At 38.8% G+C, this 24,515-nt stretch overlaps 1 protein-coding gene across 3 annotated transcripts in view; it reads left to right on the top strand.

Moving 5' to 3' along the window:
* Positions 1 to 1,074: 1,074 nt before the first annotated feature.
* itsn2b (intersectin 2b) overlaps positions 1,075 to 24,515 on the top strand; it is a 47,445-nt gene continuing 24,004 nt past the window's right edge. Inside the window, exons 1-17 of one of the 3 annotated variants that reach the window (XM_047362927.1) lie at positions 1,075 to 1,739; positions 2,182 to 2,310; positions 14,373 to 14,448; positions 15,642 to 15,734; positions 16,014 to 16,077; positions 16,181 to 16,353; positions 16,522 to 16,773; positions 17,885 to 17,960; positions 18,041 to 18,177; positions 19,264 to 19,327; positions 21,065 to 21,202; positions 21,357 to 21,445; positions 21,813 to 22,075; positions 22,155 to 22,304; positions 22,388 to 22,528; positions 22,835 to 22,922; positions 23,212 to 23,351. In XM_047362927.1, coding sequence (XP_047218883.1) covers positions 14,442 to 14,448; positions 15,642 to 15,734; positions 16,014 to 16,077; positions 16,181 to 16,353; positions 16,522 to 16,773; positions 17,885 to 17,960; positions 18,041 to 18,177; positions 19,264 to 19,327; positions 21,065 to 21,202; positions 21,357 to 21,445; positions 21,813 to 22,075; positions 22,155 to 22,304; positions 22,388 to 22,528; positions 22,835 to 22,922; positions 23,212 to 23,351 — 1,875 coding nt within the window. In that variant the 5' untranslated portion in view covers positions 1,075 to 1,739; positions 2,182 to 2,310; positions 14,373 to 14,441. Of the gene's footprint in view, positions 2,311 to 14,372; positions 14,449 to 15,641; positions 15,735 to 16,013; positions 16,078 to 16,180; positions 16,354 to 16,521; positions 16,774 to 17,884; positions 17,961 to 18,040; positions 18,178 to 19,263; positions 19,328 to 21,064; positions 21,203 to 21,356; positions 21,446 to 21,812; positions 22,076 to 22,154; positions 22,305 to 22,387; positions 22,529 to 22,834; positions 22,923 to 23,211; positions 23,352 to 24,515 lie in introns of all 3 variants that reach the window. The other 2 variants (XM_047362928.1, XM_047362926.1) reach the window with 2 other exon arrangements.

The following is a 24,515-nucleotide window of genomic DNA, read 5'->3' as shown; positions in this document are numbered from 1 at the left end:
CCTAGGGACCTCTGCTGGCTCAGGTAAGTTTTCTTCTACCTTGGGCCAGTTTTATCTGTCGTAGTACTGACAGGTATTATTATTATTATAGCTTCCTCAACCAGTGTTTTTAAAGAAATGCTGCACCTCCTGTTATTTATGTTGTCCAAACATATACCTTTGAATTTGTACTTTTCATGCAGTTGATTAAAGCCTGACCCTATCTAACTATTCTGATTTAAGACTAGAATTTTTAAAAAAGCTGTTTTGTACTTTTCTGTAATCAATTCACATTTTTCCTTTCTAGTTCTTTTTAATACATTTTCATTTTAATCACTCTTTTTCTCTGTATTAATTTGGCATCTTTCTCTGCGCTTTGTCATAGTCGATCTGGCCTCCGGTAAGCCATATTATGCAGTTTATTTGCCCTTTTATTGTAGTATCCTGATCTATATGCTCTCAGTTTTCATCAATTTGTTTTGTCTTTTATTTGGAACAAACACTGCTTGCTTGAATTTTTTTGTTTATTTATGCATAAATTATTCCTTTTGACAGATTTATTTTACAACCAGTGCTTTTTTCCTATTCTATTTAAATTGAGTTTAATCGCCAGATTCTCTTTGTGTATGTCTTTTAAAGCATTATGGGACATTAACACAGTTTGAACGGTCATAGCCTATAGAGCCACCCTGAGGCAAGTTAAGCCACTGTTAAGGGTCTCCAGACCAGGATGGGACCCCTGAGAGATCTTAAATTCTTTAGCAGAAAGTTCTCAAAATGTCATATTTGTAATAAAATGTACAGAGCATGAATGTATTTTAGAATATGCTCAGACACTTTCTGAATCGCACACCTAAGATCATGTTTAGCTTAATACTTTGATGTTTATATTAACTGTCATCATTTATAGCTATGGGTAAAGTGTACCCTTTTGTGCTCCTTGTATCCGAAACAGAACCCCAGGTCCTGTTTCACCTGTCAGACACTAATATTCTGTAGAAAGTATGCAAGAATTTGCAAAAAACAAACACGACTGTTTGGCAGATCCTCAACTATTTATTTTCTTTAATTTTTGTACGGGTATTATCATGTTTGTGTTGGTTTTTGTTGTTAAATGACAGTAATAATAAAGATGTTATCTGTGGTGACAGGTGGATGATTGGTGGTGTATATATCCTCCGTCCCTCTACCGAATCAAGTCAAAGTTTATTTTTAGATTTTGCAATAATTAATTCATGAATTATAAATAATATGGGGGCCTACGTTTTTGTTTTTTGTTTTCTTCCAGGGGGGCAGTAATTGATCGGCATAATTAGAGGTAAAGTCAGTAAAATCCTCCTTTAACATGTGGAAAAATGATTGCCCTTTCTGCGTCGCTGTCTCCTTTGTCCCTGCATGTCCCATCGGCTCCCCTGTGTGTCCATCTGTGGAGCTGGTATCCCTCCCTTCCTCCCCGTCTCTCCTCCCACCGTGGACGCTCGGACGACGGACGTTAACTTTGCCCGGCAGCCTCCGGTGTGTACTCGTCGTCGTCGTCAGCCATGTTGTTGGTGTGATACACGGATCTGTCAGCAACAGGTTTACCAGAGTTCACCAGCGTGGACAAAACTAAACATTTCTCCCTGTAGTTGCGGCTCTCCGTGGACAGTAAACTTGACAGTGTGCCCGGGAAAGGGTCCAGAAGTGTTGGGGGATCGGTTTTAGGCGGCTCGGAAACTCGGAAGTTGGTGTTTTCTTTGCTATGACCGTGGGAGAGAAAGGTACGCCAGCGAAACTGCTTGTCTAAGCACGAGTGTAACTTTGATGCTAGCTTTGTAAAGCAACAGCACGCCGACTTTTAACTTTTATCTATATTTTTCCTTTTGAATAATGTCGGTATGTTTCCTTGTGTCGCTACTTTGACTCCGGGAAATATGTGGGAAAATGATATTTGAAGAGGTGATGCTTCTCTGCCGATCCCCAAACAGACTGGGGCTGTAATTAGGGTTAGCTAGCTAAGTTCTGTTTTCTCCCGCTTGATACGTTTGTGGACACTTTGTGGTTCGGTTTGAATGGGTTCGTCTGTAGGATAAGGCCAGATATGCCACAAAGGCAGATTTGCCGGAAAATCTCCTAAATTCCTCTCGGTTGAAACAAGTCAGACAGGTTGCAGGTCTCAGTGACAAGTGATCAGGGAATGTAACTCTATCAGTTCATCAACAGACACATAGAAGCTTGGAGGATTGTCTGAGGCTCTGCATAAAGGAGAGGTCTGTTCAGAGTGACTGGGCAGGTTTTTCGGCCTGTTGTGTACAATCAAAGCCAGGAGAGGATACGCACCATCCCTGTCAGGTATGTCAGCAAACCCATTCAAAAGAGTTTGAATGTTAGAAACAAACAAGCCTTTTCAATGATTCCGAGATCAGGTTTTTCAGATTAGAAATCAAGAACGTAACTTGCAGCTTTTTAGAAGATGACTTTTGGAGTTAAAATAATTCCCTTATTTAATATTAAAACCTGTGAAAATGTGTGACTTAAAATTACATTAACTCTACAACTTTTTTTTTATTGTGGTCATGAAACGTTCAACAAACGATTTTAGAGATTGTTTTCAGTGTTAGAGTAAAGGTCAGCAAATTGGCCTGTAATTGTCCTTTGTGTAGCCTAAAGGTGAAATTAATTAATGTCCAGTAGGGCTGCATGATATCAGGTGAACATGTAATGATGATATTAGTTGTTTAATCCAAATTTTCCTCACCCATTTCTCGTTCATTTCTTTATTTTTTCTATCAAAGCTCTTTGAGTTTTACCTTAGTGGTCACTAAAATCTCTCTCAGATGATCCATCCATCCACTCTCCTTCCTTCTAGTCTAGTAGTAGAAGTATTGAATTCAAGCAGTTCTTTGTGATTGCGATAACGCACGGACTGGCATTGGGATGATGATTGTGATGCAATATATTGGCCAGCTTCACCATAGTATGTGATTAGGGATACGCAATATATCGGCATTAACATCGGTATTGGCCGATGTTAATCATTTTTTAATGTCTCGGTCCCATAAGTAAAACTTGGCCCATATCAGTAAACTTGCATGATCTAAATAAGCATATGCGCAACTGAATATTTTTTATATATGGGTACTTTTTGGTTGATTAAAAAAAAACATTCTGCTTATCTTAAGGTAATTTTAAACTCAGTTTAGCACACAAGCTCATTGGTGAGAAAAAAACTCTAGCTAACAGCAATGAACGAACAAAAAAAATATAAAGATATTGTTGGTATGTTTACGTTATTGTGGGAAATACTTGAAACTACAAAATGCAGAAGTTTTTTTTTTTCAGGGGACCTTTCAGTTAATGGGGTAATCATCACTCAAGGGATTTAGCCAAAAGCGACAGCTGCAGACTCACTAATAGTATACCAAAGATCATTATTGAAACTTAGATTTGCTGTTAAAGGAGTGTTGCATATGCTTACCACTATCAATGCATTCTGAGATTTTAAACAGCTATGTGCTGGAGTGACTGATGAAAACACAGGTGGTGTCGAAATATTAGTCACCAGGATGTTTTCACAATAAAGCTGAAAAAACACCATTGAGGTCCAGTCCTTTCTGCTTCTGTTCCTTTCTCACTTGTTGCCTTGCGATGGAGGTCAGCTTTCTAAACCAGTGGTTTTCAACCCTGGTCCTTAGGGCCCACTGTCCCTGCTAATTGCAGGTCATACCTCAGCAGATAGGTTGACCATTTACCCAGCTAATATCGGCTTGTTATACTCGTGCTGCTCTTTAAGGAGCAGAACAGAATAAAAGGTGTTATTGGAAATGTACTTAAATCTAAGTATTTGACCTGACGACCACAGATTAAAGCCGATCTTGGAAAATGGGCCATTTCCAATCTCTTGTTTATCAATTTTTGTGTCTCTTGGTAGAATCTTCTGCACTTCAAAAGTACTGCTAAATTTAGGAGGTGTAATCTATATTTTTCCTTAAGGCTATGTGAGAAAAGGAAAAATACAAAAAAACCTAGATCTTACAGAGAACACTTTGATACTTGTAATGGTCCATTGTGAAATAAAAGTAGTTGGATCATTTAATAACATTTTTGTTGACATGTTTTCTGAAGTTACCATACCATTAGAATCTCATACCTATGCATACCTAATTGTGACAATATTTTAAGCTTTAATTTACCTGGTTCATAATATTAGACTGAAAAGGTTTCAGTGAAGAAGCCGAAAGAAATCTTCTGCTAAGGATTTATTTTGGTGGTGTTGATAAAATGACTGATAACACTTACCTGTATGAGGATCCTCCGGTGGTTAAGAAACAGTTCAGTGAATGACATTAACCATCTTGATGCAACGATGATGAGAAAGCGTCTGCTCTGGTATCACCAGGATGTTGTTTTGACATTCAACATCCATCTTAGCTTTTCTGCAGATTTAGCGTTTTATTGTGGTTTTAGTGTTTAGATGTATTAGTTCTGGGCCAAGACCATAATCAGAGAGATGGTATGTTTTATTGTGGATAGATCAAACTGATGTGTTATGATGTTTTCCCACTTGCACTCATTATATTGCAATCAACTACAGGATTACAATCCCATAAGAGTAAAGCTGTGGAAACATAAAACAACCACTGAAAGACACAATGAGTGACTTTAATTGACCAAATACACAAATCAACCAAATCTGAGTCACCGAACAGCTAGAACAAGACCTGTAATTTGACCCAAAATAACCAGTTATAAAACATGAAACTTTGGAAAACACAAACACTGCGAAAAACCATTGCATCTAAATGGTATGCAAACTAACCAAACCAAATAATGTTAATTATAAAGAGAGATATAGATAATTTTTATTGGAGCAAGACAACGGCTAGCCATCAAAATATAAACAATAAGTGAAGATGCACCAATCAATCAACCAGAAATTCAAATCTGACAGTTTCTTTTTTCTATGCTGGCTTTGGCAGTTCAAATACTGAAAAATGTGAATATTTATTTTGCCTATTCAATAAACGTGTCAGAAATAAAAATGTCCCACTATTTACAGGATATTAAAGCATCAACCAACTGCATAGTAAAGACAAAGGTTAGCAGCTTAAGCTTTAATGTGTAAATAAGAATACTCTTGTAAGTTCTTTAATTTTTTTTTTGTTGGATTTAAAATGCTTTCTTTTAAATAACATGCAGTGTAGTTTTGCTCTCATGAAAGAAATGAACACTGATTGTTGAAATGCAAATTGTGGTGGTTTGTGTCCCTGTCTGAATATTGGGTTGAATGAGCAGCAACTTTCACATAAAAATACTGAGGTATCCGTTGAAGGATTATATCGATGGGAGAAGTACGTAAGCCTCATATTTCTGTTCAGTTTCCACTAGCTGTATGACAGTTGGCCCTCTCCAAATGTGTCAGGAAGTTTTTTTTTAGGAACCTTCAATCAAAGCACCTAAGATAATGCTGATTGAGCATTACAGTTTGTCCACAGAGTGACTTGAAAGCCATTTTTCACAGTACTTTCTTTAGCTTTGTCAGTTTATGTACAAATCAGGGTGGGTCAAAGCTGGGTAAAGCAGGGAAGGGCATGCCTTGCCTCTTACAAAAACAGAATCCAGCAGAAGAAACAGAACGAATCAGATTCACACTTTTAAACACTCCATTCGAGCTTTGCAAACACGGCACGTGGATTTGTTGCCTAATGGTGAGAAATTTGATGTTTTGTGATATGAACATTGCTTTAAAATGAGTATAAAGCTAAATGAGATGAGCTCAGAGAAGAATAACTCATCAAGCAGAAACAGTGTTGTGGTTTAAACTGTTGTCATCATTATGATGTCAGCGTGAGAGGCGGCTGAATTTAAACTTTTTTACAATAGCCATTTAGACAGCTCTTGTTTATCAGAATAATAGTAATGAACAGGCAGTAGGGGACAACTGGCTGTATATTATTTATTAAAGGTATAAGAAGAGACAGCGAGAAGGAAAAAAGACTGGGAAAATGATTTAGTTTTATATTTTGTATTTTTCTAGGTCAAATCTTCAACACAGTAAAAGCAAATTGAACAGAAAACGGATAACTACACTCAGAGCTAAACTGGGAGACCCACATTTTTGACACTGCTACTTAAGCAGATAAGGTCAGGACTGGCTGAGCTATTTATCCAACACTTCTGTGTTGTGTGTATATACTGAGTGCAAAACAGAAACGTTCCAGTCTTTTCACCACAGCCCAAAGCAGAAGAGATGCAGGAGAGGGTTTGACCTTCCAAGCCAGATAAAAGTTGAGACGGAGACCACACTCTGAGGAAGTTGGGTGTTCGTTTTACCACGGCTGCATAGGTTTAGCAACCAGAGGTTTCCTGTGACTTTCGAAACATTATTCAGTTGTTTTAATTCTCACTTTAGAGAGGAATAAAGTGAATAAGTTTGCAAACGTAGTTGGTTGTGTAGGCACTTACTGATGTTTTTTAACTTTTCTTCGAAGACTATTGTGTTATTTCAACTGGGCAGTTTCTATTATGGTTGTTGCGATACTAACATTTCAAACTCGATACCAGTACTAAGAAAAATACTCGATACCATTTTCAATACTGAGGCAACACTGGGTTCTTTCTGGTTAAGAGAAAAAATATGATTAATTACAATATGACAATATTTTAACTTCCTTAATTGGGGCAAAACCAATTAGTAGAGGACAATTCAGCCCTCGTTTAAAAAAAATTATAATTTAAATTTGTCAATTCCCTGTTTTGCAAAGCAGATAAGAACACACTTAGCATAAGTGTTAATAACCTTTAATGTACATTTTGAATTTATTTGATGTCAATTTGATATTGATACATATATATTTTTCCTATTGAAGGATCATTCTATAAAATAAATTGTTTTAAAACAAACATAAAAGACATATCTGGTCCATGCAAACGTTTTCCGCTGCAGCCCTGTGCAATTTCTGTTTTTCTGCTAATTTCGCATAATATTTTCTTTTGTGATCAACCACAGCAGGGTAGGTTGCTATGGTTTTTACTTTTTTCTGCTCTAATTCTGCTTCACTCTGGCTCCACCATTTTGTAACGTTTAGCTGTGTTATTTTAGCCAAATTGTCCACTGGCTTGCCTTGATGGCTACAGGGGTTAGCATATGTCTAGCATATGTCTGGATGTACTCGCTATGTAAGCAGCATTCAAAACATCCAGCTCTTTGTTTCGGTCAGGGAAGCGGCTGCAGGGAGGGGGAGGGCTGAGTGTGTCTGTTATTGCAGCGCTGCTGCCGCCAAAAGAAATGCCAACATTTGGGTAAATGGTTCAATTTGTATCATTTTTGATGCAAATGAGTATCTTTGAATAATACATTTTTTTTCTATCGGTCATTTCAACAACTGTAGTTTCTATACAGAAGTGCTTCATTTAGAGCATGTACGAATATAAAAGATGCACCTACGCAGCTTTTGTTGGTCGATTTTGAAAGGTTTTTGAAGTAGGAGATGAAGATTCGGATATTTTTACCTATTGCACTTTTAAAACATATAAAAGAGAGATGATGTGCTGCAGGTTCTTTTAAAGAGTAGTTTTGAATCCAAAAGAAATTTAAAACATTACAAGATTCTCTCAATTCATGCATCAAGACATATCTTCATTGGATTTTTATTTATTTTATTAATGTTTATGGTCTTTTTTACTATGGAATAACAATGAAACCAAAAAGGTTTTTTTTAGTTTAAGAAAATTTTAATTTGCTGATAAAAATCTCGCTCTAAAAAGTTTACGTCTTTATCAAATGACTGTAGTTGCAGGCCAAGCATGACCCATTCGGTTTTGGGCTGCACAAATTCGTTCCAATGACCGCTAATGGCCTGTAGGCCGTACTTTGGGAACCACCAATCTATTGAGATTTTAGATCTTGGCGTTAACTGATGTTGGTGACTAAATGTAATCTTGACTCAAACGCTTTGCCACCTCTGCATGTCTGTGCAAGAGCTGTTTCACAAATGACATGTGAGCCAGTATGATTCTTATATCTACATCTATGTGCTGAACCATGATAACAGTAATGGGACTACTGGAAATGTGCCAGTAGAGTTGCGTTACGTTTGATCAGCATGGATACACAGAGATTAGAAACAATGGAACACACTATTATCTAATGGAGCATGTGAGGGAGAGTTTGGTGGGGTCCATGTGACATAAATAAATGTGTTTAGAAGAGGGTGTGTTCAAGACTGCAGACAGCTGTGTAATCAGTGACTTCAGCGGCCCCACAAGTGAACAAGTGATGAGCAGTACTCTACTTTCTGCAATGTACAGATTATTTGGTTGCTTTGAAACCGTCATATATGGAAAAGGCATAGCACAATAATAATAATTCAGAGCTTTATATCTGACCATTGCCTGGGTTCAGACGGAAATTAAATCTTGACTCAGATCAGTTGTTGATTAATATTTTTTAACTGTGCATCTTTTGGCACATGCAGCACGTTCCTTGACTTTACGGTACTCATGGTAATAGATGTTTCCAAGCTTCCTGTAAGTGCAGCGATACATCAGCCAGTGTTGGAAAAGAAGTAGGTAAGCCTTAGAAAAACACTCTAGATTTAAAGAAAAAAAAAACGTAATGGTTATCTCCAAAGAGTATTAAATTATTTAATTTTAAGGAGAGAAAATAAAAATATTTTAAGAATCATTCTTGCACAATCCTTAACTTAGAGCAGAGAAGATTAATAGTGCAAAACAGCAAAAGTAACAATCACAACCAGTTATTAGTTTGTTGTCCAGGTTTGCACACATAATAACTTAGAAAGGTGCGCAGGTGTACAGAGAAAGTAGGTTTTCGCTTAAAGTGCAGCTCCAGTAGCTGTCCGTTGCCCTGATTCCATCTCACTTTAACGTGATGCAAATGCTGAGTATGCTGTATTTATTCAGCAGTTCAAGACCTCTGTAGACTCTGTCAGTGTACGTGCAGGACGATTTCAGAAAACATTTGCATTAGGTTTGCAAATCTGGGTCTGCCGTTGAAGTCAGATGGTTAGTAGGTCAGTCAGTAAAAGTACATACAAGTATGCACTTTACACTAAAAAGGGCAGTATTTTGTTTGCCTCAGTTTAATAGAGAGAGAAAAGGCTGCTGACTCATACTTGATGGATGCTTGCTCTTGTGTTTTGCACTGCACAGCCTGTTTTTTGACATATTGATTATAAGAGCATAGGACACATCTTGTCTTAACTGAACTTCCTGGAGATTTAGTAGATCTGTCAGCACACTTACTCAAGTTTACCTTCTCTCTGATCTCTGAGTAACAGAAAACCGTGTGCTCACAGAGCTGACATTTTTTGTAATTGTTTGTAATAATGGTGAAGTACCTGAAGGTTCTAAATCTGCCCCTCTGCTTTTTGGTTTGCTTATTAGTGACTTTCCTGAAGTTTGTCCACCTTATGTTACGTGTCCGATGTATGCAGATGATGGTGTTATATATGCAAAAACCGACGAGAAGGCTTGCAGAAGAACTGTCTGCTAATGGTTAAAGTCTCTGCACATGTAACTCATACTTTTGGCTTAACAAAACTATATGTACAGTACAGACCAAACGTTTGGACACACCTTCTCATTCAAAGAGTTTTCTTTATTTTCATGACTATGAATAATGTAGCTTCACACTGAAGGCATCAAAACTATGAATTAACACATGTGGAATTATATACTGAACAAAAAAGTGTGAAACAACTGAAAATATGTCTTATATTCTAGGTTCTTCTAAGTAGCCACCTTTTGCTTTGATTACTGCTCCGCACACTCTTGGCATTCTGTTGATGAGCTTCAAGAGGTAGTCACATGAAAGGGTTTTCCAACAGTCTTGAAGGAGTTCCCAGAGATGCTTAGCACTTGTTGGCCCTTTTGCCTTCACTCTGCGGTCCAGCTCACCCCAAACCATCTCGATTGGGTTCAGGTCCGGTGACTGTGGAGGCCAGGTCATCTGGCGCAGCACCCCATCACTCTCCTTCTTGGTCAAATAGCCCTTACACAGCCTGGAGGTGTGTTTGGGGTCATTCTCCTGTTGAAAAATAAATGATGGTCCAACTAAACGCAAACCGGATGGAATAGCATGCTGCTGCAAGATGCTGTGGTAGCCATGCTGGTTCAGTATGCCTTCAATTTTGAATAAATCCCCAACAGTGTCACCAGCAAAGCACCCCCACACCATCACACCTCCTCCTCCATGCTTCACGGTGGGAACCAGGCATGTAAAGTCCATCCGTTCACCTCTTCTGCGCCGCACAAAGACACAGTGGTTGGAACCAAAGATCTCAAACTTGGACTCATCAGACCAAAGCACAGATTTCCACTGGTCTAATGTCCATTCCTTGTGTTCTTTAGCCCAAACAAGTCTCTTCTGCTTGTTGCCTGTCCTCAGCAGTGGTTTCCTAGCAGCTATTTTACCATGAAGGCCTGATTCCCATAGTCTCCTCTTAACAGTTGTTCTAGAGATGTGTCTGCTGCTAGAACTCTGTGTGGCATTGACCTGTTCTCTAATCTGAGCTGCTGTTAACCTGTGATTTCTGAGGCTGGTGACTCAGATGAACTTATCATCCGCAGCAGAGGTGACTCTTGGTCTTCCCTTCCTGGGGCGGTCCTCGTGTGGGCCAGTTTCTTTGTAGCACTTGATGGTTTTTGCAATTGCACCTGGGAACACTTTCAAAGTTTTCCCAATTGTTCGGACTGACTGACCTTCATTTCTTAAAGTAATGATGGCCACTTGTTTTTCTTTACTTAGCTGCTTTTTTCTTGCCATAATACAAATTCTAACAGTCTATTCAGTAGGACTATCAGCTGTGTACTGTATCCACCTCCTGCATAACACAACTGATGGTCCCAACCCCATTTATAAGGCTTGAAATCCCACTTATTAAACCTGAAAATAAAGAAAACTCTTTGAATGAGAAGGTGTGTCCAAACTTTTGGTCTGTACTGTATGTTCTTTTCAAGGTCTTTAAATGGGGATGCAGATGTTCTGGTGTCAGGGAAAAGATGTGATTTAGGAGTAATACTGATCACATAACTTGCTTTAGACACCAATCTGAATGTCAGACTTAATTCCCATATGAATTACTGTGATGAAAAAGTGGCATAATGTTTTCACCTGTCTTCATTTTATGAACCTGCCAGGGTCTAAGTATTTTCTAGTTTGTAATTTCACCTATCGTATTTCAGTGTCTTCCAGCAGGCTTCCAACATTTATGCATCATCGCAGATAGAGAATAAAGTAAACTGAAATAAAGCAGGTTTTGTTGTCAGGTCATTGACATGACATGCGTGTTATGTCAGTTTTTTATGTGAGCTATACAGGTCCTTCTCAAAATATTAGCATATTGTGATAAAGTTCATTATTTTCCATAATGTCATGATGAAAATTTAACATTCATATATTTTAGATTCATTGCACACTAACTGAAATATTTCAGGTCTTTTATTGTCTTAACACGGATGATTTTGGCATACAGCTCATGAAAACCCAAAATTCCTATCTCACAAAATTAGCATATCATTAAAAGGGTCTCTAAACGAGCTATGAACCTAATCATTTGAATCAACGAGTTAACTCTAAACACCTGCAAAAGATTCCTGAGGCCTTTAAAACTCCCAGCCTGGTTCATCACTCAAAACCCCAATCATGGGTAAAACTGCCGACCTGACTGCTGTCCAGAGGGCCACTATTGACACCCTCAAGCAAGAGGGTAAGACACAGAAAGAAATTTCTGAACGAATAGGCTGTTCCCAGAGTGCTGTATCAAGGCACCTCAGTGGGAAGTCTGTGGGAAGGAAGAAGTGTGGCAGAAAACGCTGCACAACGAGAAGAGGTGACCGGACCCTGAGGAAGATTGTGGAGAAGGGCCGATTCCAGACCTTGGGGGACCTGCGGAAGCAGTGGACTGAGTCTGGAGTAGAAACATCCAGAGCCACCGTGCACAGGCGTGTGCAGGAAATGGGCTACAGGTGCCGCATTCCCCAGGTCAAGCCACTTTTGAACCAGAAACAGCGGCAGAAGCGCCTGACCTGAGCTACAGAGAAGCAGCACTGGACTGTTGCTCAGTGGTCCAAAGTACTTTTTTCGGATGAAAGCCAATTCTGCATGTCATTTGGAAATCAAGGTGCCAGAGTCTGGAGGAAGACTGGGGAGAAAGAAATGCCAAAATGCCAGAAGTCCAGTGTCAAGTACCCACAGTCAGTGATGGTCTGGGGTGCCGTGTCAGCTGCTGGTGTTGGTCCACTGTGTTTTATCAAGGGCAGGGTCAATGCAGCTAGCCATCAGGAGATTTTGGAGCACTTCATGCTTCCATCTGCTGAAAAGCTTTATGGAGATGAAGATTTCATTTTTCAGCACGACCTGGCACCTGCTCACAGTGCCAAAACCACTGGTAAATGGTTTACTGACCATGGTATCACTGTGCTCAATTGGCCTGCCAACTCTCCTGACCTGAACCCCATAGAGAATCTGTGGGATATTGTGAAGAGAACGTTGAGAGACTCAAGACCCAACACTCTGGATGAGCTAAAGGCCGCTATCGAAGCATCCTGGGCCTCCATAAGACCTCAGCAGTGCCACAGGCTGATTGCCTCCATTTCACGCCGCATTGAAGCAGTCATTTCTGCCAAAGGATTCCCGACCAAGTATTGAGTGCATAACTGTACATGATTATTTGAAGGTTGACGTTTTTTGTATTAAAAACACTTTTATTTTATTGGTCGGATGAAATATGCTAATTTTGTGAGACAGGAATTTTGGGTTTTCATGAGCTGTATGCCACAATCATCCGTATTAAGACAATAAAGACCTGAAATATTTCAGTTAGTGTGCAATGAATCTAAAATATATGAATGTTAAATTTTCATCATTACATTATGGAAAATAATGAACTTTATCACAATATGCAAATTTTTTGAGAAGGACCTGTATAAGATCTAGTTAGCCTAAAAGGGTTTTCTACATTAAAATTATAGAAATATTTTATGTTTGTAGCTTACTAAAAATTTTTTTTTTCTCAAATTGCATTGCTTTCATCCTATGCAAATTTTGTTTCATTATGAAACTGTTTATTTTTCTTTAAAAATGATATACATAACATTGTTAGCAAAAACTACTTTGAAATTAGTTTGGGGGGGGCACGATAAGGTCCTGTGTTTTTTGTTTTAATTTTTACATTTTTTGCTGCATTTCCTGTCTTTTTTCTTTTTTTCTTGATTTATTTATGTATTTTTTGGTTGAGTAAAGTTAAAAATTCATTTACAAATTCATTTTATACACTTTGTTATTTTATTATTGAAGCATGTTTAATTACGTTGTTCCTAGCTTATTGCATTTATTTTGCTTGTAAAATAAAAGTTTTTTGAAGCCTTATAGTCACTGACCCATTCCTCTTGGACTTTCTGTAGCTCAAGCTTCTTGTTGCTCTTCTGTAAAACTTAGACACTCTGTAAAGCTTACTTTTTCATTTAAAAACAGCCTTTTGTGTTTGCAAATAAAACATTTCCTCCATCTCCAATGTTTTGTCCATAATCTCCTAACTTTTCTTTTTGTTTTAACACTGGTGTAGAATTTGTTTTTCTTGTTGGTATATTACATTTAGCTTAGAGTCTATGGTACCATTATGGCCATGTTTGCAATGGACTTTAGTGGGACTGCAACAATTATTGTAAAATCATTAACAAACTACAACTAAGTTGTTTCATTGAAAAAGACACCAGATATAGTCTGATGCTACTTCTTCAATAAATCCAGATTCTTGAGATGGAAATATTTTCATTTGGATCCAGTAGCTGGATAGACTGCTTACTATCCGCAGCCTATGTTTATAATGGCTAAGGAGCATAAAAAAATTAACATTATTTAGTTAAGTGTTTGTCTGTTTATCCCAATTCATATAGTCATTGCAACGTTTACCCACATTATCACTTGTTTTTCTTCCTGATATTATGCAGTCCTAGACCAGAGGATGAATGTAATAACACTAGGAAACTGCCTTTTTTTAGGGTGGTAATGTCTGCTTGAAACATTTATGTTGTCGATTCTTTGTTCAGCTTGATTCCATGTAGTACTAAATTTGGTTTTGTATTCCTGAGATATAAAATGAAGAAAGAGTAGCTTTTTTATTCCCTTAATTGCACTTGTAAAGTGTTTAGGAGTCTCTGTGTGGAGAGTACTGAAAGGTCTGAAAGGTTTGGGTAGCTGCCAGTGATCCCCTGATCGAAGAGCACTGGAGAAGCCCTGTTTACGACTGCTGACTGATCAGAATCCTTCCGTTTGCCTGTGCCCTGCGCTCCGTGCTCCACTCTCTGCCTTATCCTCGCCCTCCATCAGTGGCGGCAGTGTTGGGGCAGCTGCAGTATTGACTGATGGACTGTGACTTTGTGTTTTGCAGATGGCCGTGAGCGGTAGCTGAGGACGTCACTGGGAGCCCCCCCCCCACCCCCCCACCCCCCCTGCAAATATGAATGGTAAGACCTCTGCAGCTTGTGTGTGTGGGGGGTCGGGGGAAATGAATCTGTTGCAAAGCGACATTGTGCTGCAGTTGTGCTGAGGTCATTAATTGGTAGTTTAGTATTTGTAGCTCTACTTTGCTTGATACCATATTTATATGTTTTAATTGATGTTTCTGTTTCCCTAGTCACACCAGTGTTTAGCCGACCTTGCTTGTATAAATAATGGTGAAAGGGATCAGCTTGTGGGACCTCCTGTAAAACTGAGCTTCATTATCAGTTTGTCAACACACCAGTGCATTCTTAACTCTTGACTACCACTGATGGTGGCCTGTTTGGTCTTTCTTATGAAGTGTCCGTCTGCTGTGTGGATACTTGTTTGCTTGGACGGAAAATATGTGTTAGAAAAAGGTACACCAGCAACAGGGAAAACTATAGCCTTGAGAGGATTGTAAAGCAAAGCCAATTCGAGAGTTCGTTGGGAGATTCACAAAATATGTACCACAGCTGGAGTTGGTACTTCAACAAACACTCCTGAATCAGCAACAACATCAGAAGTATATTACCCATTATTTGGGCTAAGTAGAAAAAGACTGGGCTATTGTCCAGTGGTTCATAATCTAACTGTGCTTGAATGGCCAGAACTCTGGCCTGACCTAAACCCAATGGAGCATCTATGGAGTATTATCTTGTGCAGGGGCTCCCAATTTCAGTCCTTGAGAGCTACTATCCTGCTACCTTTAGAGGCATCCCTTCTCCAGCACACCTGAACCAGATGGTTGAATACCCTCATCGGCATTCAGGTACACAGAGTCCTGCTAAGGAGCTGTTTATTTGATTCAGGTGTGTTGGAGAAGGGGTGCATCTTTAAGTTGCAGAACAGTGGCTCTCCAGGACTGGACTCTGGTACCTGTCATTATGTAGACATTTCTGCGTTTTTATTTTTATTTTAACACATTTTCTGAGAAACTGAATTTTGGATTATCATGAGCTGTAAGCCGAGAACCTTAAAACTGAAACGCATTACTCTGAGGAAAGAAATCATGGAAAATGAGTATAACTTTTTGAAAACATTTACTAAAATAAATGAACTTTTTGATGATATTCTAATTTAATTAGATAACCAACAATTTATTTGTCAGCCACAGTTGATTATTTGAAACTCTTTGAATATAAATATATGAAACCTCAAATTGTATTTTATTGTTTAGGTGGTCCAAGCATTTGGGCAATCTCCCCAGAGGAGAGGGAAAAACATGATCAGATGTTCGACACCCTCTCCCCATCGATGGGATACATCTCAGGTACACACATTAAGGCACCCTGTTGCTTAATGTCTTAGCGAGGATGTTTGAAAATACATTTTCACCATGATGCTTTTATTAGCCAGTCAGTGTGTAGACCAAAGTCTTATGCTACTAACAACCTTTGTAAAAGTGCTTATGAAACACAAACAAATGCTGGCATGCTTTTTTGGCTACTCCTCACTGCCCTTGAGGCAGAAATGTACTGCAAATACATAAATAAACTGACTAATATATCTCCTGGGTTTAAAATGTGCGCATTACTTTTGTCTTCTGTAGGAGAACAGGCCAGGAAGTTTTTCCTTCAGTCAGGGCTCCCTTCATCTGTACTGGCTGAGATATGGTAAGAAATACCCTGTATAATTGCACTAAAATCTTTAATTTTTTACACCCATTATTTACACTCATGGTGTTTTTTTTTTTGTTTTTTTTTCCCTGTCTCTCAGGGCTCTGGCTGACATGAATCATGATGGGAGGATGGACAGGTTGGAGTTTTCCATTGCGATGAAGCTCATAAAGCTCAAACTTCAGGGAACACAGCTTCCATCAACTCTGCCAATCATCATGAAACAGCGTCCAGTACCTGCTCCCACCTCAGCCATGCCCAACCCTGCATATGGTACAGTGAGATCGCTGTTAATAAGCACTTTACTCTTTGTGGATGTGACATTGTTCTCGAACTGCATTTCCCGAGTTTTAACTTACAGTAACAGTTTGTTTTTTCAAGTTGTTCTTGCAAACCTAGTATTTGATTTGTTTGACCTAAACTGGTGATCATTTTCTTTAGGTATTGGTTCTGTGCCCATGATGGGTGGAACAAACTTTGCTATGTTGACTCCTCTTTCCATGGCGTCCCCTGGACTCTCACCTTTGACACCCATGGCTGGCCTCACCCCAATGGTTCCTACGACAGCAGGGCTGAACCCACTAATTGCCTCAACACCCACAAGGCCTCTGATGCCCACTGTGGGGAGCACTGCACTGCCCAATGGCACCATGGGAATGCTCCAACCGATGCTGGCTGGAGGTTTGACCACCGGTGTGTGTAATTTGTTCTGCAGTTTGTAGGCTTGTTGTAAACTTTGCTTAAACACTATTTCTTTTTTTTTTGGGCACTTAACCCTGGATTTTAGGCTTCTCAGTCAGTATTTATAAAATATTTTTCAAACAGAGCAAAGGCAACACCAAGTCCTTTTACATTAGATAAAAACAGGAGGCAATGAAAATCAAATAAACAAAAGGAAAAGAAATTGAGCGAAAAACAAGCTAAACATGGTACAGCGACGTAAAGAAAAATTATTCATACACCTGACAGATTTCGGTAGAGAATCTCTGGAGGAAACTGCAAATTAGGGTGATGGCTAGGAGGCCTCCCAAACTCAGAGGCTTACAGCTAAAAAAAAAAAAAAAAGTGACTCTTCAGACTGCTGCGTTCAAGCTTATTACTGGAAATTTGAGTGGATGGAAAAATTGTGGGAGAAAAAGGTGCAACATAAGCAAAATCAATGGCTAAAACACCAGTCGAAACCTGTTTTTTGACATGCTATGGTTTAATAAAAATGTAAGTAAAATAAATATAAATATTTCTTTCCAAATTAATAGTCATGCCACGTCATTTTATTATCCTTTGAGAGATGTCTGTCCCTTTTTATCTCAAAAACAAACTCTTTTTGAGTCAAAATTATTTTAAATCTAATTTAGTATCTTAACTATGCATGTGAATAATGAACTATAGTGTTTGTTTTTTTTAAATGAAAAAAAAACATGCCTTTTGATTTTCTTTGCTTTTGCTGTGCCTAATTAAAAGATCTATATTTGTAGAGGTCATTAAAGTTACTCCTAAATTATCACTACTACAAAGAGTGAGTATTTAATTTGCATGGCTAATAGGGGATTATATTATGAGAATATAATCATTTTATCATTGTTTTTCTTAATTCTGTTTAGCAGGCTTTAGTGTCTCTGGCTCACATCAGTTCATTTCAGCTGTTTTTAAGGTTCCAGCTGTGACTGGATCCCAGTCCTGCTTTCCCTGAAATATCTAAAAAAAAAAAAAGTAGAAAAGAGTGTCTATTTTAATACTAGCTGCCAAGTGTTTGCCTAAAAAAATCTTTAAAAATGTTTGTTCTGAAGATATGTGTGCTCTTTAGGCGTACCTCTTGGTGCTACATCCTATGTCTCACCGGGTGGACTCCCCACTTCTCTGCTGGACCTGGGATCTGGCAGGTAAAACTTAAATGTTGAGGTGCTATCAGTTATTTTCCTTCATTTTGTTTTCAGTTTCTTAAAGTGTTCATATCGTTTAGCTCTGCCTCCTCAACCTCTTCTGGGATGTCTCCCATGGCTGCTGTTCCCAGTGACTGGGCCGTTCCACACTCCTCCAGACTGAAATACAGGCAGCAGTTTAACATCTTGGATAAACAGATGGTCGGATACTTAACAGGTGTGTTGCACTATTTGTCTTTGAGAATATGTGGGCAGTGTTGTACAAAGCGTGGCGATGTTAGATTTCATCACAGGTTCCATCCCCCCCTGAATTTCCCCCCCTGTAGCTATCTACAGGGGGGGAAGTTGTGGGTCTATTTAGGGGTGTTTTTACATACATAAATACAGACAGTCTTGATGCATTTTTATGCTCAAACTTCATGCATTTGGTTTATTGAAATGACAGAAGCACATGCAAACACATTCTCACTCTTTTCCTCCAGCCAGATTTGCATGTTTTTTCCAGATTTGCAAAACCAGAGATAGAATTGGTTTCAAAGCCGAACGCGACAGTTGCAGTGTGGGAGCACTTTGCGTTCAATCCGAATGACCAAAGTATGCGCCAATACAACAAACATGCTTCTGTACTAAAACATAATCATCCAAGGCATTTTTCTCCAATTGGGAAAAAAAAACTAAAATCGGGCTGTGTTCGTCTTCCCGACGGTCCACAATCACTGGAGCGTTTAATCTGACAAACCAAAGTAGCCACAGATTCATGGTCCGTTGATGCATCTGCTCTGATTTCGGTGGATTACTTAGTTTGCACTTTGTGTTTGTAAAACCGGCATTTTTGCCTGCTTTCCTTGTCTGAGCCTATTGCTTATTATTTTTTTGAGAACAGTTTAGTTTATAGAGACTTCATAATCCATTTTATTATTTTTGGTTGGTTATTTATTTTGGGTATTTAGAATGCCTTCCAGTTCCAGTGTTAAATGTTCTTTGGAAATTGAAGTTTATTGATCATTGAGAGGGTGTAGCTACTAGCATTATTATGCCATTGTCATTATATTAGTTGAAAATGGTCCAGCAAACGTTATTGTGACAGGCCTATTCTGAAGTCAGACTGGGTTTCCCTTCTAACATGCACCTCATAGGTGAGTTTTAAAGAGGCCACAGTGATGCATGGTACTCTTGTGAACACCTTTTAAATCTTTAGTTGAGATAGACGCTTACTGCTCTAGATCTCCTGCATACTCATCCTTCATCACCAGCCTATCTGCGCTGCAAAAACCACTTTGACAATTTTCATTCACGTTTCCAGGTCAACAGGTGAGAAACGCCATGGCAACTACAATGCTGACGCAGATACAGCTGGCCTCTATCTGGTGAGAATATCGTCGCATTTGTCGCCAGACATGTCAGGTTTTGTGTTGAATAAACTAGGTCAGCTCTTTGTTTTTTTTTTGTTTTTTAATAGTATTCATGCAACTTGAACTGTTTCACCTTTTCCACGCTACTACTACAAACTTCAATGCACTTTCTGAGATTTTATGGGATTCAGCAACACTAAGAAGTGCAGAATTGAGTGCATAAAAGAAAAATTGTATGTGGTTTTCCAAGGTTTGTACAACAAAAATCTGTTGGGGGAGAGTTTATGTTCAGCCCCATTTACTCTGATACCCTGAAATATAGCCCAGGGCAGACAGTTCTCCTCAGAAGTTAGCAGGTTAGTAAACTGAATCCATCTGTGTGTAAATTAATCTCAGTATAAATATCACTTGTTCTGTGAAGGAGGTTTGTTAGAGAACATCAGTGAACAAAGTATCATGAAGACCAACAAACACAGTAGGCAGGTTAAAAAAGTTTGTGGAGACATTTAAAGCAGGGTTAGGTTATAAAACAATATCCCAAGACTGAATGTGATAAAACCACAGAATAAATAATAAATAGCAAAGCAAAATAACAGTAAAAAATACAATGCAGTAGTTACTGAAGATAAAGATTAGATGAGAATAGTCAGTCAGTCATTTTCTACCGCTTCTCCCATAGTGGGTCGCGGGGAAGCTGGTGCCTATCTCCAGCAGTCTATGAGCGAGAGGCGAGGTACATCCTGGACAGGTCGCCGGCCCATCGCAGGGCAACACAGACACACACACAGGACAACCACGCGCACACTCATTTTGCCTAAGGGCAATGTAGAGAAACCAATTAACCTAACAGTCATGTTTTTGGACTGTGGGAGGAAGCCGTAGTACCCGGAGAAAACCTACGCATGCACAGGGAGAACATACAAACTCCATACAGAAAGATCCCCGACCGGGAGTTGAACCCAGGACCTTCCTGCTACAAGGCAACAGTGCTACCAACTCTGTGCAGCCCTAGATGAGAATAAAGAAACATACTTTTTTTTTTGGTTTTCAAATTAGAAATTTTCTTTATTTAATTTAGATGTTAGGTAATATACTTTTATGTTTCTTTATTTTCATCTAAGAAAACATAAAAGTATATTACCTAACATCTAAATTAAATAAAGTATCAAATTTGAAAACCAAAAAAAGTATGTATGAAAAAAAGAAAATAGAAAATGAAGACTGTTGAAAGCTTTTATCTGCCTTTCCACAGGAAGGCTGTTCTATGGGCATGGGTCATAATACCTTGAATATGCTTCTTCTGAGGTTTTCTGCTTTACTTGCAGGACTAATAATAGACCTGGATCTGTTGACCCGATGGGTCTTCAAGAAGTATAAATTAAAAGCAAGTTACACAACTTCTTTAGACTAAGACCATTTAAAGCTTTTCAGGAAGAAACCCATTGTTGAAAGAATGTCATAAGAAGTGTTTTCAGTTTTCCAAAAGAAGGGGGCACAGCAAACGCATGAAAAAGGTCTGGTCCTATGAGACCAAAACAGAACCTTTTGGCCTACATGCAAAACTGAGTGTGGTCAAAAACTAAAATCAACCATCTCCCTGAATGAAAGTGCCCACACAATACTTTCAGTTTTATTTGCATAAGCTTCTACTCTTACATGTATGTATCTTGTTATGCTGATGCACAAAATATTCCTCAGAGAAGTGGTGTGTCATGTGAAAAACTTGAATTTTTGATTTGTCACCCCTTATAGGACTTTATCTGATGTTAATAGAGATGGGAAGCTGAACGCTGAGGAGTTTATTCTGGCTATGCATCTTGTTGACATGGCGAAGATTGGACAACCGCTGCCACTGACCCTACCACCTGAGTTGGTACCACCCTCGCAGAGGTATGAAGACATACTTTCTAAAACACTCTTTGAATGAATCCGTTTTTTTCTTGTATGTGCCTTAAACTCTGACTTTAGTCGCGGATGTGGTTCTATCATAGTTTAAGGATGTTTTGTGTGTTGCATAATAATTTATTTTAAATCTGCATTACAGGAGTGCAATGAACGGCTCCAGCTCTAACCTCTATTCGGCTCTGATTGATGACCTGGAAGCTGAACCTCCGCAGAAACCCAAAACTAACTGTCAGTACTCCCACTACCAACTCTTCACAAGAGTGCCACCTTGTGTCACTGCTGCTTCATGCACAGCCAGTCTCTGTAGACCCAAACTCAACAGTTGTGAAACTCTGTGCTCATTGTCGTACACACACAGAAAAGTAACTGAGAAGCAAGTTGCAGCAGCTAAAGTTAAAATTAACATGAACTCATTTTATTGGTCGAGTTACTTTTGTATCTTCTAAACTCCCTAAATATTACCATACCTTCACATTGTATTCATTTTTCACATTCACTAGCATCCTTTTTAATATCTCTAGCAAATAAATAGCAGGATTGACAACAAGTCAAAAAAGTAATTTTCAGGAACAACTTTCTCCGTTCCTGTTTCCAGTGTCGTTTGAGGATAAGTTCAAAGCCAACCTTGTGCAAGGGAACGCTGAGCTGGAGAAGAGACGACAGGCTCTGCTGGAGGCGGAGAGGAGGGAGCAGGAGCGACGTGCTCAGAAAGAACAAGAGGAGCGCGAGAGGAAGGAGAGGGAGGCCCGCGAGGCTGAGGAGAGGAGGAGGAAGGAAGAGGAGTGGAGGCTGGAGCGACAGAGGGAACTGGAGAGACAGAGGGAGGAGGAGAGGCAGAGAGAGATAGAGAGAAAAGAGGTGTAGTATATTCAGTGCTGAGCGATGCCGCACCCTGATGGATTGGATGTTAACCTCAGGTCGTCTCGGGTCATTCCAGGCAGCCCAGCGGGAGCTCGAGCGACAGAGGAAGGAGGAGTTCGAGAGAAGGAAGAGGGGGGAGCTGAAGATAAAGAAGGAGCAGGAACAGGATGATATCATCAAGCTGAAGGTGAAGAAGAGGAGTCTGGAGATGGAGCTGGAAGCAGTGGTAAGTGCTGAAGAGACACCTTTTCCATCTATTGGACCCGATGCATGTGGGGTTGGAGGTTTATCTCACCTCTTTGTGTTCAGGGTGACAAACACCGTCAGATTTCTGATCGACTGCGTGACATTCAGAACAATAAGAAGCTCCAGAGGATGGAGTTCGATCTAATTGATCAAAAGAAAGACACACAGCAACAGGATATTACCATGCTGCAAAGACAGATAGAGGTTTGATTTATTGTTTAGCTTCTTTAATTTTGTTCAAATTCATTTTATCTTAATGTACTAATGATGTTTTGGAAAGTCAGTTCTTTGTCACTATATACAGTTTAATTTATACATTATTTTATACTTGATACTCATAAATGAATCTAAGGCCTACCCTACTATATATGATTTTTTATATATAAAAAATATTATTAATGGATATAAAAAAAAGATATATTTAAATAAAAAAGGAATGTAATAATTGTATTAAATCTTAATTTGATATTAAATGTTTGATTAATTTTGTTTGTGTTTGCATGCGTTCAGGATTTTCAGAGGAAGTTGTCCCAGCTGACTCCAGAGAAGAAAAGACTGACAGAAAAACTTCAAAATATGTCTGTGAATAACCTGCCTGGTTAGTGCTGTGGACTGGTCACACCCGCTATCAATCTGAACCCATAGATTAATGTCCAACAGATTAAAGTTAATGTCTGATGGCAAAATTAGTTTGTAATAGTTAAAACATTTAAATGAATTTTTAAAATATTGTAGAATATTTTGTTTCACACAGGTGCAATATGCTTTTATGTGAAAAAAGTATTGAACTAGCTGCAGAAAACTGTAGATGTTAAGAGTTTTTCTTATTAAGCGTAACTGTTACAATGTTTTCTGACTGTCAAATTCTGTTTTTGATCTGCTTGTAGTTTCAACCATTTCCACCATGAAGGTGGGAGTCACAGAGAAGAGGGGGACATGCATGAAACTGCGCGAGAACCTAGAAACTTTGGAGAAAGAAACTGCTGTCAAACTAGCTCAGATGGACCAGCATAACAAAGACATGTTGGTAGGAATGAATGAATGACATGTATGGCGTTATTTCATAAGCTTAATATGGCGCCACATGCTCCGGCAACATGTTAGAGGTCTTGCTCAACTAATTCAAAGAATGGAGAATGCTCCAAGTGGTATAAAGATTATCGGCTCTGTAAGCCAATCTGCTCTGTGCACATGTTTATCTGATACTAGATGATCAATCAGAAGCATAAAGCAGACGCTCCAGATTATGGAGCCAACGTTACCTCTCAACTGATCTAACTGGTTTTATTACTCACACGTCGATGAAAGCTACAAAGTTGCTGTAGTTCATGTAGAAGAATTAATTCACCATGTAATTTTACACATAGGATAGTACTAAATTTAATTGGCTAAACAATGCTTTACAAACCAAAATAACACCAAAATAATATTTTTAGTTAATAGACGAAGATTTGACTTGTATCGATCATCATCAAACAAATTGTATTATAACATGTACACAAGAGCAAATTTTGTCAATCAGTTTGACCAGGAAATCTAACAGAAATATGTCACTAAAAAGTTTGACTTCTTTTATCACAGAAACAACATCTAAACACAAATTCACATATCGCCAAAATGTGAAATAAACAGTAATCGGCAAGTATGAAATGAATTAAGAGAGAACTCACAAATTATGTGTCAAAGGTTAGTAAAAAGAGCTGTGACAGCAAGAATATTTATGTTCTAACTTTCACAGCATTTACAAGGAGGCTTATAAAACAATAATACAACTCTTAACCAACGCAGATCACCTCTCTGCCTAGAGCAGCTCCCACACACGACTTTGAAGCATTTGCTGCAGGTGTCTGATTTTTTTATTTTTAGTGCAGCTTCTTTGCACCTCGCACTGCTTCCTTTTTTGAGCCTGTTGCACTTTTGAGTCCTGATGGCTTAGATTACCACCTTGTTTCACCTACCTTGATTACCGTCTCCCCTACATAAACTCAACACCATCTGGTCTAGAATGTCCACACTGTATTTTGTGTTGTTAAAATACTTTGCCTTCCCTGATAAATTGTCAGCGTTGCATCTCCGCATTTCAGCACCCGTGTAGAGCAAAGCTCCGCTTGCTGTTTGCCGAAGGGAGGTAACTCACTCTTTGTTTTCCCAGAGTACCCTCAAGGTGAGTCTTTTTGGCCTCTAAGGTGTT

This window comes from Girardinichthys multiradiatus, chromosome 4, assembly GCF_021462225.1.
Source record: "Girardinichthys multiradiatus isolate DD_20200921_A chromosome 4, DD_fGirMul_XY1, whole genome shotgun sequence".
Lineage (NCBI taxonomy): Eukaryota > Metazoa > Chordata > Actinopteri > Cyprinodontiformes > Goodeidae > Girardinichthys > Girardinichthys multiradiatus.
The sequence above is the reverse complement of the archived record's forward strand: the minus strand, read 5'-3'. Positions and strand labels throughout refer to the sequence as shown.